The 16,452-nt window shown below is 40.6% G+C and overlaps 2 protein-coding genes across 7 annotated transcripts in view; both read left to right on the top strand.

Moving 5' to 3' along the window:
• EFCAB14 (EF-hand calcium binding domain 14) overlaps nucleotides 1-6,594 on the top strand; it is an 18,831-nt gene extending 12,237 nt beyond the window's left edge. For all 5 annotated transcript variants that reach the window (XM_052801957.1, XM_052801953.1, XM_052801952.1 and 2 more), the window contains 4 exons: nucleotides 270-350; nucleotides 1,580-1,691; nucleotides 2,553-2,684; nucleotides 3,541-6,594. In XM_052801957.1, the coding sequence (XP_052657917.1) occupies nucleotides 270-350; nucleotides 1,580-1,691; nucleotides 2,553-2,684; nucleotides 3,541-3,716 (501 nt within the window). In that variant the 3' untranslated portion in view covers nucleotides 3,717-6,594. The remainder of the gene's footprint in view (nucleotides 1-269; nucleotides 351-1,579; nucleotides 1,692-2,552; nucleotides 2,685-3,540) is intronic.
• ATPAF1 (ATP synthase mitochondrial F1 complex assembly factor 1) lies at nucleotides 6,591-16,452 on the top strand. 2 transcript variants are annotated; one of them, XM_052801960.1, is made up of 9 exons: nucleotides 6,591-6,887; nucleotides 7,266-7,374; nucleotides 7,746-7,796; nucleotides 8,535-8,597; nucleotides 10,005-10,055; nucleotides 11,863-11,910; nucleotides 13,975-14,070; nucleotides 14,609-14,716; nucleotides 15,677-16,452. In XM_052801960.1, exons 1-9 carry the CDS (start codon nucleotides 6,697-6,699, stop codon nucleotides 15,869-15,871), a joined length of 912 nt encoding a protein of 303 aa, XP_052657920.1. In that variant the 5' UTR covers nucleotides 6,591-6,696; the 3' UTR covers nucleotides 15,872-16,452. The 2 variants fall into 2 exon arrangements, with proteins under 2 accessions (XP_052657920.1, XP_052657919.1); XM_052801959.1 differs by lacking the exon at nucleotides 7,266-7,374 and having other exon boundaries at nucleotides 6,794-6,887.

Here is a 16,452-nt window from a genome sequence, read left to right as displayed (position 1 = left end):
ATACTAAATATCTTCGTAAATCCTTCCATTGCTTTCTGTATGCCATACTGGGCCCAGTCTCTGAGAACGTGTTCTGTATGTTTAGCAATAAGGAACATGCTGATGTTGCTGTGGTAGATTACATAACCCGCTGTCTTCATGTTTATTCTAGAATGTATTTGTTCTGTTTTTTTCCTGCTTCATGCCTGCTGAATTTGAAGGAAAGAAACTCTGTTGTAGAAAATAATAAGCACATGAATAAACTCAGCCCTCCTCCATTTTTCCTGTAGGGGAATGATGCAACTACCTCTCTAAAAGTAGAAAATGAAGATCAACTAGATAATGAAACTCATTCAAATAAAGAACTGAAGGTAAAGTAAGGAAACACAAATTACACTGAAATAGTAGAGCATGTCATTCTCTTTATAATTATGTTTTAAATGAGACTTAATTGAGGAAAGATCTACAAGCAGGCTTATCTGATCAAGTTTCTTTTGAAAGTCCAGAGTAGAAGGACAGCTTATCCACCCAATTTTGGGGACAGGAAGTCAATTAGGATGGAAGAAAAGTTGGAATAGATTAAAGGTTTGCCATTCTGACTACGTATGGGATATCATAGCAGAGCTGCTGCAGTATCCTTCCATGCAGCTGAAAGAATCTTGGGAGGTTCAGACCATGGTCCAGTGGAACAGGGGGCTCTGGCAGCCAGCTCATTTGAGTACCCATTGCCATGCTCTCAGCAAAGCTAGCCCAACTGTTGTGGGTTCACACCACAAATGGGGTTACGGTATTTATCCAGGTTTAAAAACTTTCTTGGGTTGACTTAGAGAGACTTTGCACCAGCGGAATCTAGGAATTAATGAAAGCTGCCTTTCAGTAATGATCTGATGACTGGCTGCGAGCGAGTTTAACAGACTAACTGAACGGCCAAATTGTGGGCTGGGGATAAGAGGCGGCGTTGTCGAGGTTAGTTTCCATCTTCTGGAAAGAAGGCAGGTGGGTGAAGTGGCTACACTGTCAGTTCCAGGCTTGGATTGATGTGAACTCAACCTATCTGGAACCTACTCATAAAGAGGGCAAAGGAGCTCCAGACTAAAAAATGTGATGGTTTTACTTTGACAGAGATATAGTGACTCCTGCACTAAGGTAGTCAGTTCTGCAGACAAACATTTGAAACAGTTGTGCAATTCAATGTATAAACATTCACTCCAAGTATGATTATATTACAATTTTTCAGAGTCTTGCTCATTTATCTAAGAAATACGGAAATTAAATGTCACATTTTTTTGAAATTGGTGTCTGCAAAATAGTTGAATAGTTGCCTGCTTTTCAGATTGAGATACTGATTCTATTGTATTTTTACAGGCCATGTGAATTTATTCCTTACATCTTTCCATAGTGGTTTTTTGTTGTTGTTGGTTTTGTTTGGTTGGTGTTTTTTAAACTTTTTAAATCTTGTTTATCACTTTTAAACTTGGATCAGCCTGGAGACCTCCAAGTCGCATGAAAGTACTTACGTATTTTAAGTTACTTCTTTTCCTGATCTTCTCTGTCTGCTGGAGGGGTGCTTTTTAAGAATATTTTTTTTCCACATATGCAGGAAACAGGACCTAGAGATTCTCAGGTATCAAAACTAAAAGAGAAGCTTCAGCTGATCAGTGCTCTCACAGGCAAGCCAGAAAATGACAAACCCATTGAGACATCAAAGAATGGTAAGAATGTCTTAAAATAGTAATCCCTAACCTGAAGGTTCCCTGTCTAATTCAAAGAATAACTAATGAAGGTTGATAATTTATACTGTTCCTTAAGATTTTGGTGAAGATTATTTCAGTTAAAGTGGTAGGAAACTGATGGCTCTAAAACAGAAAACTATGTATGACTACAAAAGTTTGAAGGTGACTTTCCACGTGTATAGCAGGATTCACATGCATCAATAGTTTGTATTTGAAGGCATACCTGTAGAAATTTATACCCAGAAACATCTATTTTTGCTTTTTCAAAAATCTAAGTGTAACATAGAGGAAAGGTCTGCATGTCTTCTGACTTGTCTCAGTTCTGCACTTTTGCTGTATATATTCAGTTAGTGCTGAAGATAAGATTTGAAATACTTCATTACAGTAGAACTGTGCTTGCTGTTAATTTGCTAAGCAGCAACTGGGAAGTTTAGACCTTGCTGTTGGGGAAGATAGATACCTGCATTGACAAGGTGAAAACGACCCAGGTGGGCAGATGTAATTTGCTTAATAAAGATTGTTTAGCACTTTCAGACTGGGAAGTAGAAAGCACTTCCAAGTCATTCTTTCTATGGGGTTTACAAATACACATCTAGTACAGTATGAACGATTAAAGCTGTATAACTGTCCAAAACCAAGTTTCCTTCCTTCTGTTCTTCCAGTTATTGATAAAAGGAGACAACACTGCTGTATTCTGAAACGATTTTGCAGCATTCTTATGCTATATAGCATCTGTACTGCAAAAAAAAAAAAAAAAATTCATTAGTTTTATCGGATTTTTTTTCTGCTAACTGTAATTCTGTGGAATTAGTAAGACTAACAGAAATTGTTTTATAACAGTTGAAAGTAGTCTGAGTACTACGGCAAAGCCCACAGACCTTTCAAGGCTGGCTTCAAGGTCAGCTGATGACATCACAGAGAGTAATGGACAGCTGAGACATCTGTCCTTACCAGGAATTTCCAGCATCAGAGGTATGTCCTTTCTAGGCTGACCTTTTCTTTTTCTGAATATTTCATGCAAATGTTTAGGAGACAATAAGTATAAATGGAATTATTATATTATAGTGTGTCTGGGCATTCTGGGAGAAATTAGGTCAATTTTAAAAGCTTGACAATTATGGACTTTAAAAGAAAGGTAATTAAAAAAAAAACCTAAAAGGAAAGAATAGCACGTAAAAGAAAAGAAACTGGGATTTAAACAGGAGTGTGCATTATAAGTGAATTACAATTGTTTTGAGTGCCAAAGTATTATACCAAGTGCCCCAGAGATTGGGAGAGAAGTCAAGGGCAGAATTAGGGTGCTGAAGGAAAATGAAGTAGGTGTGAGTGTGTATGTTTTGTGTTTCTTTTTCTTTTCTTTTTTTTTTTTAAGAGAATACTGCCTGCTCAAATGAATGGTTTCTGGATCTTGCTGTTCAGTCTTTTCAGCTACTGAAAGGGCAATGCTTTGCATCAGGAAATGAATAGACACTTTTCCCTTTATATCATCTGTGCTGTTGGTATAGCAACAGTCATTCAGAGCTTGCTTTTGTGGAGGATAACTGCATCTGTATGCAGTTAGTGGCTGTAGAATGGGTTATTAGTTGTGGCCAGAAATAGGGATTACTTTTTTCAGATTTGATGTAATTTAATCCAGAAATGTTAGTGCTTTTTTCTCCTAAACTGTTACTGACAGCTCGCGACAACGCAGAAGGCAAACTACGTACTTGGGGAAGCTTTATTTAATTACTAGGTAGTAAGACATAGTGCAGTAAAACTGGAGGAGCAGCTTATAGGATATTCCTGTGTAATTAAAGGAACTACTTTTCAATCCTTGTTCTCTTTGCAGATCTTCAGAATTTGTTTGAAAAAGCAACTGAAGATACTGATGGAAAACTATCATATGAAGATCTTCAAAAGCTGCTTGGCTCTACAGCCCAAGAGTCACAGAGCTTTAAGAAATTTGACACAGATGGAGATGAGAAATACTCATTACAAGAACTGAGATTAGCATTAGGTGTATAGGATATATATTTAGAAATGTGATATCAATGGATGCTACTGTAGCTAAAGGAAACTACGGGACATGAAAAACTATGTCTGCACTTTTCCAGTGTTTTACTGATCTTTGGAGCTAAATTACTGTACACATTGCCACCTCTTTTTTGTTTGCATTTATTGAAAAGAAATTTACAAATTTATATGTCGATAGGACATAATATTGGGACTGTGTTAAAATCCAGAAAATTCCCAAAGTTGGAAACATTTTCCCCTCATTGTTTCCCTTTCAAGGGAGTTCTTGTTTTTAATTTAAAATGTGTACATACTAAAATAAAACTATGGTTTTATATTTCACTGAAATTTGCCTTAAATTAGAGAGCTGCACTTTATGTAGAGCAGAAGGAAATCTGTCTTGTAAAGATGGGCTGCTTCTGCTTGTAAATATTTGAGACAGAGTAAATTATGCATATTTAAGGGGAAGTTTGTGTCAGGAGATGTGTTGGTAATAAGCTGTTTACAATGAGAGGCTGAGCCTAAAAGGGATGGTTAAGAGCTTCAGCTAAACTTCTAATTTTGACTAAGTATATCCATGAATGAGTTTGGACTCAGTCAGAGGAAAACAGGAGTGGTAAATCATGCCCATCTATAGCAGGAGTTCTTTTTAGAGGGAAGAGTTGAAAGTGTTTTTATATCATAAGCCTACAGGAGCAGTTACCTACCAAGTGCTTGGGTTTTCACTTCAGCATTCTTTTAGCTTTGCTGTATTGCATCCAGGTTACATTTTGTGAGATGAGCCTTTCTGTTTTTCAAAAAAAGAAACTATTGAATAACTTTAACAGATGTTTAAGAGGTAAAAGTCTACAATGCAGCCTGCTGAGTAGCACCTGAATAGTTCATGCCTTGGGTACAATCAGCAGTGTGCTGATGGTCTTGGTGACTGGAGATCTTTTGAACAGGGTTGCTGATGCTGCTGGTTTCTTCCATCTACTGTTGTTTCGGTCACTGATGAAGTGTCCCAAGTAAAGCTTCTGGTCCCTAGGAGTGTGGGCGGGTGGAGAAGGCCCAGAGTAGACTTGTGGGCTGTTTCCTGACTAATGTGAACGTGATCACTTCTTGGCACCTTTACCTTTTGTGTTCTTGCCAACAGAAGGATGTAAAAAGCAGCATAAGAGTATGCAATTGCATTGGCGTTCTCTACTGATGCTTTGTAAGTGAGGTTTCCGTACTAGAGAGGAGCTTAAAGGTTTGTTTATACCAGTGGATCTAAACACAGACTGTGTTTATAACCTTCTGGAACATAGAAAATCACTTTTGCAGAAGGAATTCTCTTGCAGGCTAGATCAGGGCCAAGTTGGATGATTTTGCTCACAAATATCACTGATCTTGTTGAGAGTTTTTTGCATGATTAGTGAATTGGAGTTGCCCACCTTGCTGAAACATCAATTTATGTGGAAGTCTGTTCATAATTGTTGACTTTAGACTGGATGTTTTATGAATGATTGTATTCTGGGAGTATGAATCAGTGAAGGAATGTACAAAATGGAACCCTGTTACCCACTGCCTAGGCTTCTTTCACTGTTGCTCTTCTATCCTGTTTGGGTAATGCAGACATGACCCAATACGGAGATGCTTTTGATGTGATGTTTGAAAACACAGTATTTTAAAAACAAAACAAAACCAACCAACCTTGGCTTTTAAGAGGACAAGAAGCCAACATTTGCTTCTTGCCACTTCCCATGCCCTTTTATACACTACTGTATAATTCCTTAACCAAATAAAAAAACCCTAGCAATAAAATGTAACCATTCTGGTATTTTATTTGTACATACTGTATCATAGCCATATGCCAGAGTTTGCAAAATATTTTTGGAAGTTTGATTTGTATGGAATTCAACTTACCTTAAAATTTAAGGGATTATTGTATCACCACGTGAATCTATTAGTGTTTTGTTTTGTTGCAGTCTGCTTTACTTTTAGAAGGCTCTTCAACAGCAGTAGTGAAACTGCCAGCTAGAGACAGCGTGTGCTGCTCCAGCCACCCGCGTCCTCTGCCTGTGGCCAAGGAGCCGAGCTGGTCAGTAATCGGCACAGGGGCACAGCTGTCCAGTGGTGCTGCTTAATTTGCATGTCAAGAGCATAGCCGATCGCTAATTGCTGTAGTCACTGCCGTTGTAGGATGGACTTGTGCTATCAATTTAACAAAATCCGATCATTCCCGAGTACAGTGGTCGCTTTTGTTTGGCCTAGGGTAGCCGGTAGCGTTGTGCTGCAGGCGGGGAGCACTGGTCCCCAGCCAGCTGCTCCCATCCCCGCAAGTTTTCTGCTGCGCCGCTGGTCTCCATCCCGCATGCTTTCCAAAGCCGCGGTGCTGGGTGTCGTAGGCTTCCTCCCCCGTGTTTTAATCACGCTGCAGATGGTGGGGGGCATAAAAGCCGTGGGTGTAATAAATAACCCTGGTCGGATCTGCTCTCTGCTGTGGCTCGTGCCTACGGACGGCAGGTTTCCAGAGGGGCTGCTGAAACCCGGGCTGAGGGGTCTGCGGGCTGCTTCGGGTGGCGAGTCCTCGAGGGACGAGCGATGTCTGAGGTCGGAAGGAATGGAAGGGCAGGAGTGAGGAGTCGGGGCTGTAGCGGGAACGGAGCGATGTGCCGCTGGGACTTGCTGTTACGCCGTGAATTCTTGTGTTCGTTTTCAGGCTGTGTTTGTGGTTTTTTAGGGTGACTCCTGTGTAGGGACCACCGTGTATCTTTCAGTGCAGTTACTGGCCTTCACAGGGAGCGAAGCCGCGCTGTGCTGGGCGTGCCTCCTGCTTCTCTGCTCCGCTGGCTTTGAGCTCCGGCACGCCACGCTTTTTATCATGTAACGCGACTTTTAATTTATCTCAATAAAAGTTGGTTTTCGGTGTGCGCCTCCGGCCCTTTCATTCCGGGGGCGGAACGGCGGGGGCGGAACGGCGGGGCCGGGCGGAGCGCTGAGGCGGAGGGACGGCGAGGGAGCGGGCGCCATGGCGGGGCCGCTGCTGCAGGCCTGCGGGCTGGGGGCGGCCCTGCGGAGCCGCGCCGCTCTCCGCCCGCTGGGGCTGCTGGCCCCGCCGAGCCGGGGGGTGGCGGGGCCGGGGCCGGGGTCGGGAGAGGCGGCTCTGGAGGAGAACCCCTTCTACGAGAAGTACCGACACAAGATCCGGGAGCTGCGGAGGTGCGGGGGCTGAGGGAAATGGCGGGAGCCGGGCCCTGAGGAGAGGGGAGGGGGCAGCGGGGTGGGGGCTGCTTTTGGGGAAGAGGGGGTGCTGGGGGAGCTGGGTTTTACTGGGAGGGGGGAGGTGGGGTTTAGCTTTGCGCCCTTACGAGAAAATTAGTTGGTGTAGGCCAAATGCTGCCTTCAGATTCACACGTCGTTGGCACCAAGTCAATGAGAGGGTCGTCTCCCAACACGGTCAGCTTGGTAAGATGTAGTTTTACTAACAAGAAACTAAAATTTTAAGCTAAGAACATGAATCGGTACCGCAATAATAATTTTAAAAGGCCAAATGGCCTTAATCACCCAGTACTGCTAATAGTCCCTTTTCCGACTCAGATCCAGTCCAGATGTGTTTGAGTCCCGCATGGAAAAAAGAAATGAAGCGAAAAAGCAGCCTGTGGGATATTCTAGTCAAGGAGAGTTTATCAGATGCATGGAGGAAAAGGCAAGGCCAATTCTCTTTGTAATTCATATCTACTAATGCTATAATGTCATTTATAGAGGATCAGCATAATGTTACAAACATACAGCGTTCCTGTTCAATAATATCAGATCCAAAATGCAGAATAGTTTGCTTTTAACTAATCCTTTCTGGCGTTGAAATTCATAATTCACGTTAAGTTACTCATCTTCCTATTTACTTCTCCTAATCAATCATTTATTTTATTAAAAATGCACTGCAGTGATCTTCAGGTATCTGAAACTTGAGCTCCGACTCAGGAGCCTGTCAGCAGGCATGTTATGCGTGGCAGGGGAGGCAAATAAATAGTATTATAGCATCAGCTGTAAAAAATAAAGAAGAATATTTTCTTCTAGGCAGAAGGCTTGGGCACAAAGACATCAAAGGGCGGATTCACAAAAGATAAGGTAAGGGAAACGAACCTAAGTGTTAGGAGAGGACATGCTGGCAAATCAAGCGTGTAGATTAACTTGTATTGCTACCATTAGTGCTTCAACCAAGAGCTTCTTGATGTAAACTAACGTTCCTTATGCTGCACTTGAGTATAAGATTTTAATTTGCTATTGGGTTCATGTTCAGTCTTAAAACTTGCAGCACTCTGGGTTTTTGTTATACTGTCCTTTCTCTCTGACACCCTGGAAATTCCTACTAATTAGGGGATCTGTACTGAATGCTTGCAGTAATAAATGGAAAGGGTTAACCTGCCTTTACAGCATGTAAATATATTTCCAAAGATCAGCCAGCAGAGGGACAAGAGAATGGTTTTATTCTCTTTCACATTCTTGTATTTTGGTAAATGTTCTGTGTAAATCTGCCAACAGAGCATGTGTCTGGTGTGGCTGAAGGTGAAAGGCTGCAGCTCCTCTTGCAGCTTCAGTAGAGATCTGCACAACTGGAGCAAAGTGTGTTCTGTGTCCTGACAGAATCTCTTCTATTCTGCCTCAGTGTGTGAATCCACTTCTCAGTGTGTAACTGCTCAAGATTTACTAGTTTCTTTGGCAATTAAGAGGACTAAGTCACACTGTAAATTGAATTAAGTTCCTCTAGCTTGGTTTTGTTCTCTGTAATTGCATCCATTCATTCTGGATTCTCGCTTGAATCAGAGAACTGTCATCATGCCAAATTCCTTATGCTTTCTCTTGCAGACACTTGATTCAATTCTTAATGTTGAGATGGTGAAGGAAAAATCAGCAGAGGAGATAAAACAGGTGATGGATTTAAATGGAATAAAGTTTGCTCCACATCTGTGCTTAATAGTAATCTACATGTGAGGATGGCTATGGATGTATATTTGTAAAAAAGCACATTCACATGCATATTCAATAGTAGAAGACAGAGTTTTCTTCATGTAAGTAAATTCACCTAGGATGTACCCACTTGATAAATAATACATCTGGACTTGATCACTCAAAAACTGTCTCTACTGTAATTCTTACTGTTGCCATTTAATGTGTAGCAGTTGAATTGGCATTAGCAAGCTCCTGTCAGGTTTGAAGCCAGGTAAAGGGAAATCCAAGTGGTAGTTCATATGGATTATGCTACATCTGTTTTGCAGGAATAAAAGCAAAGCTTTTGCCACTTTATATCTTTGTTTGCGTTACCTGTCATTCGCTAGCCTGTGTACTCACACTAAAGTTAGTTAAGGTAAGGAGGGGGTGGGTGGGTCTGTTTGTTTGCTTGAAGAACAGTGTGAATCAAGTTATTCCTCCTAATATCTGCTTGTCTTTGCACTGTATTCCCTTTTATCTAGTTATAAGTCACATCTGTTGCACATTTCTGATGTAGCTTGAGGTGGATCTGGTAATTTTTTTTCCTTATCAGACTGTATGCTAAGAAACTATGTAGGCATGATCATTGAAGGGGAGGAGCACGTATGAAGGAGCCTTCTGGCTCAACTTAGCAGAAACCTAGCTGCTTTCCTGATAGCTTGAGAACATTATAGAAGTGGGTTTGTGCTCTGGAGGGGATGGTGTGCCAGCAGTTATAGCAGGGAGTGGATTTGGTAACTCATGAGTTTCCTTCAAGTTCCTGTATTTCTGTTTCATTGATTAAATTAAACATTTTACTGACATTTCTCTCTAGTTGTGTAGGACTGGGGAAGAGCAACTGAAAAAGTCCTGAACTCTGGGCTTTTACCTGTACTTGTCCATTTATTAAGGACTTTGAGCTTTTATGTAGGTATTGCCATCCTGCTGTGGTGAAGAAAAGGATTGTCAACACAGAGGAGCATTATGCAAAATCTTGGCTTCTGTTGAAAATGTTTTGTATGTTCTTTATTAAAAAAACCAAAACCCCCAAACCTCAAACCCTCTAGAAATCACTAGTGTGATTGTTGGGAAAAATGTAAGAAGCACTTCTGATGGCTAGTAAATCTTAAGCCACCTCTGAGCCCACTGCTTATTTCTGTTATCTAGTTGAAATCTGTTGTTTGGTACAAGTACTCTGGAACCTTAGAAGTGTTTTGCATTAGCAGGGAAGTCAGTCAGCTTGGTTGAAAATTGACTTCTCAGAGTGCTTACAAAGGTTAGTTGACAAATGGAATTCTTTTTAAAGCATTTAATATTACTGCTAGATGCTTGATTTTAACTGTATCTCATCTCCTTTGTTTCCTACAGATTTGGAATCAGTATTTTTCTGCAAAAGATACAGTTTATGCTGTTATTCCTGTAAGTAGTTCCCTTGCAGTTATGCACTTGAAAGGCCAGTGTGCAAAGCTTTCCTTTCTAACTGTGTTTCTGTTGCTTTTAAAAGCAATCATTGAGGGAAAATGAGGTTTCAAGAACAAAATTTCTTTCCGGATTGAGTGATCTTATTGCCCCAAATGAAGGCTTTTGTTTCATAAAATGTGTATCCCTTTTTTTTCTCTCATCAGTCTCAATAAAGCTACTACGTTTTTCTGCACACCCAGCTTGAATTTCCAGGCATTTTTTTATTGTGAATATCCAGTACTCTTCGCAGGGCCTTATTTTCTGTTAAGGTAGCATTTGTATTTTCACATCATTTTTTCTCAGAGTTGCTCATTTTTTTCCCCTCTTCCCTGCAGCATGGACAGCTAACTCAAGTTTAACATGGCAGTACTAGAGCACTTGGCTAATAACTTGCACATGGCTAATCACTTATGACTTACTTTCGTACATTTAAAATTATTGGCAGCACTGTCTTTCGTTGAGATTGCATGGTGCTTCCTGTGATAAGATCATATTTCTTATTCCTGATAACTTTACCAGATGTTAATTGTTGTTAATCTGCATTAGGCTGAAGGAGGTTTTTTTCACTTTTGGGATTTCTCTTTATTCTTTGCTTCAAAGTCTCTATGTGATCGTGATCTCTTAAATCTGTCTTTTCACAGCTGGGCACGAACTGTGTGTTCCTTGAGTTCTTGAAACCTCATTTAGATCTGGGGTCTGATTTGCAATTGTACTTGCCCTTTGAGCTGCAACCGAAGTCGTTGGGAGGCTGTATTCTAAATATATGAAGTGCTGTACGCTCTGAAAATGGCAATGTGGGATTTGAAGTCAAGCAGCATTGTGTTTCAGTTTTCCCAACATGTGGATGTTGTGAAAATAGTTTGAATTGCACATCTACTGTAGCAGAGGGCCAAAGCCCGGGACTCCAGTTAGGATGGTGCGGGTTTTTTATTAGCGGGGCTGGAACTGTTCTTTGGTGCACTGTTTTAGAGGAGCTTGGGAAGCTTTTAAGGCTTTAATGCAAACCAGATCCTAGGCACGTTAGGAAGTAGTTCGTGGTGTCATCATCGGGAAGAAAAAACCTACGTCTTTTGCCAGAAGCGTTTTGTTGGCTGGAAGAAAGGCCTCACATAATTCCTGAGTGCTCAAAAGCACACATGGAGGAATTTTGTGTTGATGAATAGCATGTGTTTTCTTTCCTGAACACCTTAGAGTAGGTAATGATGCTGGGAAGAGAAGAGCAGGCAAAAGATTTGGGGGAATGCAGAGAACACATGAATGAGATTGCCAGGTTTCATCAGGGATGACCGAATATGTTTGCGGTTTTAATATAAACCTAAGCAATAAGTATGTTACTTGAGTAAATATCTAGGCTGCATTGTAATACTGAAGCACAGATGACTATGATGTAAAATCCACAATTTAGGGCCAGGGATATGTGGTCTTGCTCAACTGTTGACACCACATGATGCAGTGGAGCTGTTACTGAAAAAGGACGTAACGTAAGCATGAAGCGTGGGCCCCCCACCTCCAAGGAATAAAGCTTTGAATCCAAGGAGTTTACTGCTGCATCTTAGAGACAGCATTGTTAAAACAGGATACCAATGACATTTAGGTAACTAAGAACTAAACACAGTTTTCCACGCACACGTTGTTAGCTGTTGCCGCAGTGAGACCTTCTGTAGATGGAAGTTGTACCCTGTAAAGGTTAATGAGATGATTCTGAGTAACTGTGCATCCACATGTGTGTTATGAAAATTGAATTTCTCTTTCTCCTCCCCCAAAGGCAGAAAAGTTTGATTTAATATGGAAGAGAGCCCAGAAATGTCCATCGGTACGTATGGCAGAGACTCACAATGCATGGACGTATAGCTGTAATGCATTTCTCCTCTCTAAAGCCTAATACATAAACTTTTGACCCTCCTGTATTCAGACTCATTGTATCAGCTCAATTAGTAAAATCTAGGTCTTCAAATACTTGTCTTAGTGTTCAGGTAAAAGCAATGGCTATTCATATGTATTAAACAGTTTGATCTAGCTATCAGACATCTAGATATAAGAGATGTAGGGTTTGGAAATGAGAGCACAGTATCTCGCCAGCAATGGATTTAGCTACATGCCTCCGGTTTCCATTAGTTGATGTCTTGTGGTTAAGTCTCTTCCATGCAGTGTTGTGAAGAGCCAAGCCTTTTAGGGCAGCTTCATTGATGTTCCTGCTTACCTTTCCTTATTGCTTAAAGCATCTTTGCTTTAACCTGGAGGAACTGTTGTTAGCTATAGCGACGTGTCACCCTGGCATTACGTTGCATGTACATGGAGAAAGTGAGTTCTCTTGTCTTAACAGTTGGTGTGAGTTGCTCCTCTTTCTTTTTGTGTTTCTTTACTGGCAGTGAAGATAGGCAGGAGTATCTGAAAGGAAAAAGACAGGAAATCAGTATGTTTGGGTTCTGTCCACTGAAGGAGCTGAACTTTGTCATCTATTAGCCTGCTTTTCCTCATCATAAATGTGCATAGCCATGCTTTCTTCACCATGCTGGTGATCTGTGATAGGTAAATGTTGGTAAGCTAATATGAGCTATTTGCATGGAAGCTATACTGGGCAGGCACTATGCTGTGTCAGTAATGCATCTCCATCTCTAAGGGAGTGTGAGTTGTCAAGACTATATGGCATGCACTGCACAGTTTAGTAGTATATGTTCTGTTGCAGAGCATTGTAATTTAACAGCTGTGACAGGGGAATTGGGTGTAGTCAAACCCTTTATTACAGATACAGAGTAAATACTCTGTGGGTTGTCTTAGGTGTATGCCAGCACAGCAAAGCATACAATACTGAGAATGCGTAATATGGTTATTTTGGAAATGAGTGGATTCCCAAGATTTGGGTTCACTGTTTGTCACGTGGGTTGGCAGATATCTTGTAAGCTTCAATTAGAAGATTCCTGTGTGAATGAGGGTGTTGTTGCTTTGAAGAAGTTAAACTACGAAAGCGAAGAACAGCTAACAAGCTAAAGGATATCTTTCTGCAGTTTTGTACCATGTGCTGCTGGATTAGTATTATTTTCTATTGTTGAAAGCAATGTGTTTTTACAGTAATTTGTGTGCTGAAGCATAGACTTTGTGCAAATTTCACTGTACTGAGACAGAAGTGAAATGCTTCATTCCTGTATGAAAACAAAGTAGCTAGATTTTGCTGAGAAGAGTGCTTTTGTAGGTCTGAATGGGAGACACTACTGAATTCATGGATGGGTCCTGTATATTTTACTTGCCAAGAGCAAGATCAAATGTATCTGGCTTCCCAAGCTACTTGGAGCTTGGAAAGTTATTTATATAGTTTTAAGTGCATAGTTTTAAGTGCATTTCTGTACAGTGCATTGGCATTTAGTCAGATATCCTGCATGTTTTTCTGCTCCCATGTTGTCCTTTCCCTTGGTGTGGGAAAATGAGCAAGTCCCTAGCCTATGGAGTTGAATAGACTGTAAATCTCTGGAGAGAAAATGCTTGCTGCCTCTTCTGGAACAGTTGGTGAAATTACAGGATTAAATACTCTGAATGCTCCTTATCTTATATTTGACCATTTCTGCTGTTAATTTTCTAGAAGTAAACAAAAAGGCCAGTCTGAATGTTCTCCACTGTCCGTCCCTTTGTCTCATATAATACTAATAAAAATATGTGCCAACATACTTGCTAATGAAATAATACTGTTAAGGTAATGCTGGTTTATTGTCTGCTTTGAAGTCTGGTTCCTGCTGTCCTGTCAGTCCTGGTGGGGTAAAGAACCCCATTTTCTGTTGTGGTTCTCCTGCTAAAGCATTTATGCTGGAGGCCTGTATGACGTGGGCATCATTTTGTTCTATGAAAGGGAGGATTGGTTTGGGTTTTTTTTATAATTTCTCTGCAGTTTCTGTATGCTTTGCCAAGAAAAGAAGGCTATGAGTTCTTTGTGGGGCAGTGGTCAGGAACAGAATTGCACTTCACTTCCCTAATAAACATTCAGGTGAGTGGTTGAAATAAAAAGTCCAAAAATGGCTCAGGATCCAGAAATATATCAGCATATTACAATATATAATAATTGCTAAATTGTTTAACAAACAGATTGTCTAGCTTAACTTGAAAAGAATTATGAGGGAAAAACTGCCATTAATAATGGGTAAATTAGTAAATTAATTACAGGTAAATTAGTAAATTTATGGGTATTAAGTGTCTCTCATCAAAATAGAAGCAAGAGCCTAGCTTTTTAGAACTGTTTGTGCAAGCTACTTAAAATACCAGTAGAAGCTATAAGATGAAATGTCTTCTGGAAACTGTGGGTTCTTTTTCTTTAGTCAAGAAAAAACCCAACCTAACTCTGCAAATCTCTTGTTTTCTGTAAATACCAGGAATAATGAACTTTTAATTAGAACTGACCCTTAAGCCCTGAAAAATGGCTGCCTCCACAGCAGTTAACACTCAAAAGTTTTGTAATCAAGCCTCCAAATCTGCAATAGAGCTGAAGTTCTTTATGGGATGCTGACAGGTTTCTTTTTCTCCTTCAGACCCAAGGTGAAACTGCTCCTAGCCAGTTGGTCTTGTACCATTATCCTGAGCTGCAGAAGGAAAAAGGGATAGTACTAATGACAGCAGAAATGGACTCCAAGTTCTTGGTAAGAGAAATCTGCTTATTGGCTTCCTTCATTTTATGCTGCAACTCCTCCTACAGCTTTGAATTAAAGCCAAATTAAGGTGAAGTCGTTAAAAGACCCTTTCCCAGAGAATGGTCTACTAGATTTCTTTAACCTAATCTACTTAATACTAGGGAAAGCTAAAGGCAAATCATCAGTCTTTGTCTATCTGGTGATTTCAGCTTATGCATTCTTTTTTTTCTTTTTTTTTTCCTTTGGGCATTATAGTTTATTGTTGTAAAAAAACATAGAAATGCTTCTGGTTTTTCTTATTAATGGAAGAAAATTTAAATGAAAGCTGTTGCTACCTGCCAACAAATTAAAACAGTGTTTTGAAGTTTAATACTACTTGTCAAATCAGGAGACCTCCAGAGCTTTGTGTAAGGTTTCTGTGTGCCTTTGCTCTTTTCTTTATGTGTGGGTGTACTGATGTTTGCATGTCTGTAATAGTACAGTGCTAGGACTAATAGGAGTAGGGATTATACTGGTGGAACAAGATAACTAAGCATCCCACCTCTAACTGACCTACTTATACCAGTTCTGAAACTATGCACAAAGGAGTCCATTGGGAATGCATTTGCCCTGTTGTATCTCAGAGCAGACAATCAATTTTTGCAAATAGGTCAACCGTAAGAAGGGAAAGATGAGACTTTGGTGCATCTCCAGTGCCTTAGAGTGGGCAGGGATCATGAAAGACATATTTGACCTCTGAGGTGTATGCTCAGCAGGAGAACACTTTAAAGACACGGTGCTAAAATGTGTAAGTAGGTCAGGAACAAGAGGGAGGTGGTCTGTTAAGAGATTTGCTAAACTAAGGTGACTTGGAATTGAGTCATTCGATGAGTAGGACTGCAGTCTTTCAGCTACTGAAGAGTCTTTTTCAACAGGATACTCAAATACAACAAAACCTGATGGTAACACATTCTTTGTTTTAACTCGCAGGTGGTCCATGAAGCACAGTGCCTGGCGAATCAAGTGCAGCTTTTCTATGCAACAGATCGTTCTGAGACCTACGAATTAGTGGAGACCTTCAACCACAGATCTAGTGAATTTAAATATATGTCAGTTATAGCAGAGCTTGAGCAAAGCGGACTTGGAAGAGAACTGAGACCTGGTCAGGTTTCTGACAAGTCATAGAGCCCGACCTGCGGGTGAAGCGAGCCAGCAGTGGGCAGGGGCGTTCCTAGATGGGGTGGTCCTGTCTCTTTTTGTTTTACAAATTTGGTTTGGCTACAGAAAGGATCTGGAGACATCCTGGGAGTGTGATAGTCAAGCCTGTCTGGCACTGATGCAAGATGAGGACTTGGGCCATTTGAATGACAATAACTAATTGCCAAAATGGAGCCCTGTACTTCAGCATAACTTCATCAGAACAAGCCATTTTCCCGTCCTGTAACTTACTGCTGCATGCTGTATTTTGAAATCTGAAATAAAGTGATAGAGTGGGAGCTATGTAATGGACAATATTGACATCAGGAGAGAGAGCAACCAATGTTTCTTCTCAGTACATGCATTTTAAATGCCCTCTGCCATTATAATTGCATGGTCCAGTGCTTTTTAATCTGTGTGGAATTTATACGGGCTTGTCCATCAGAAAAAAGAATAGGACCGATGGTCTAAAACAGACTCCTCTTTGTTACTTTGTGTGTGAGGCTCCCTACACAGATGTATACTGTGGCCTGTGTTTTTCTCAGGATTAAAAAAATAGAGTGACTAGA

Source organism: Harpia harpyja, chromosome 11, assembly GCF_026419915.1.
Source record: "Harpia harpyja isolate bHarHar1 chromosome 11, bHarHar1 primary haplotype, whole genome shotgun sequence".
Classification (NCBI taxonomy): domain Eukaryota; kingdom Metazoa; phylum Chordata; class Aves; order Accipitriformes; family Accipitridae; genus Harpia; species Harpia harpyja.
This window is presented reverse-complemented; position numbering and strand designations above follow the sequence as displayed.

Bases quoted from the DNA above. Each gene is read 5' to 3' on its own strand.
- ATPAF1 (XM_052801960.1), top strand. From the start codon at position 6,697: ATGGCGGGGCCGCTGCTGCAGGCCTGCGGGCTGGGGGCGGCCCTGCGG. The intron at 6,888-7,265 runs GTGCGGGGGCTG...TTTCCGACTCAG, and splicing joins AAGATCCGGGAGCTGCGGAG to ATCCAGTCCAGATGTGTTTG. The intron at 14,071-14,608 runs GTGAGTGGTTGA...TTTCTCCTTCAG, and splicing joins CTTCCCTAATAAACATTCAG to ACCCAAGGTGAAACTGCTCC.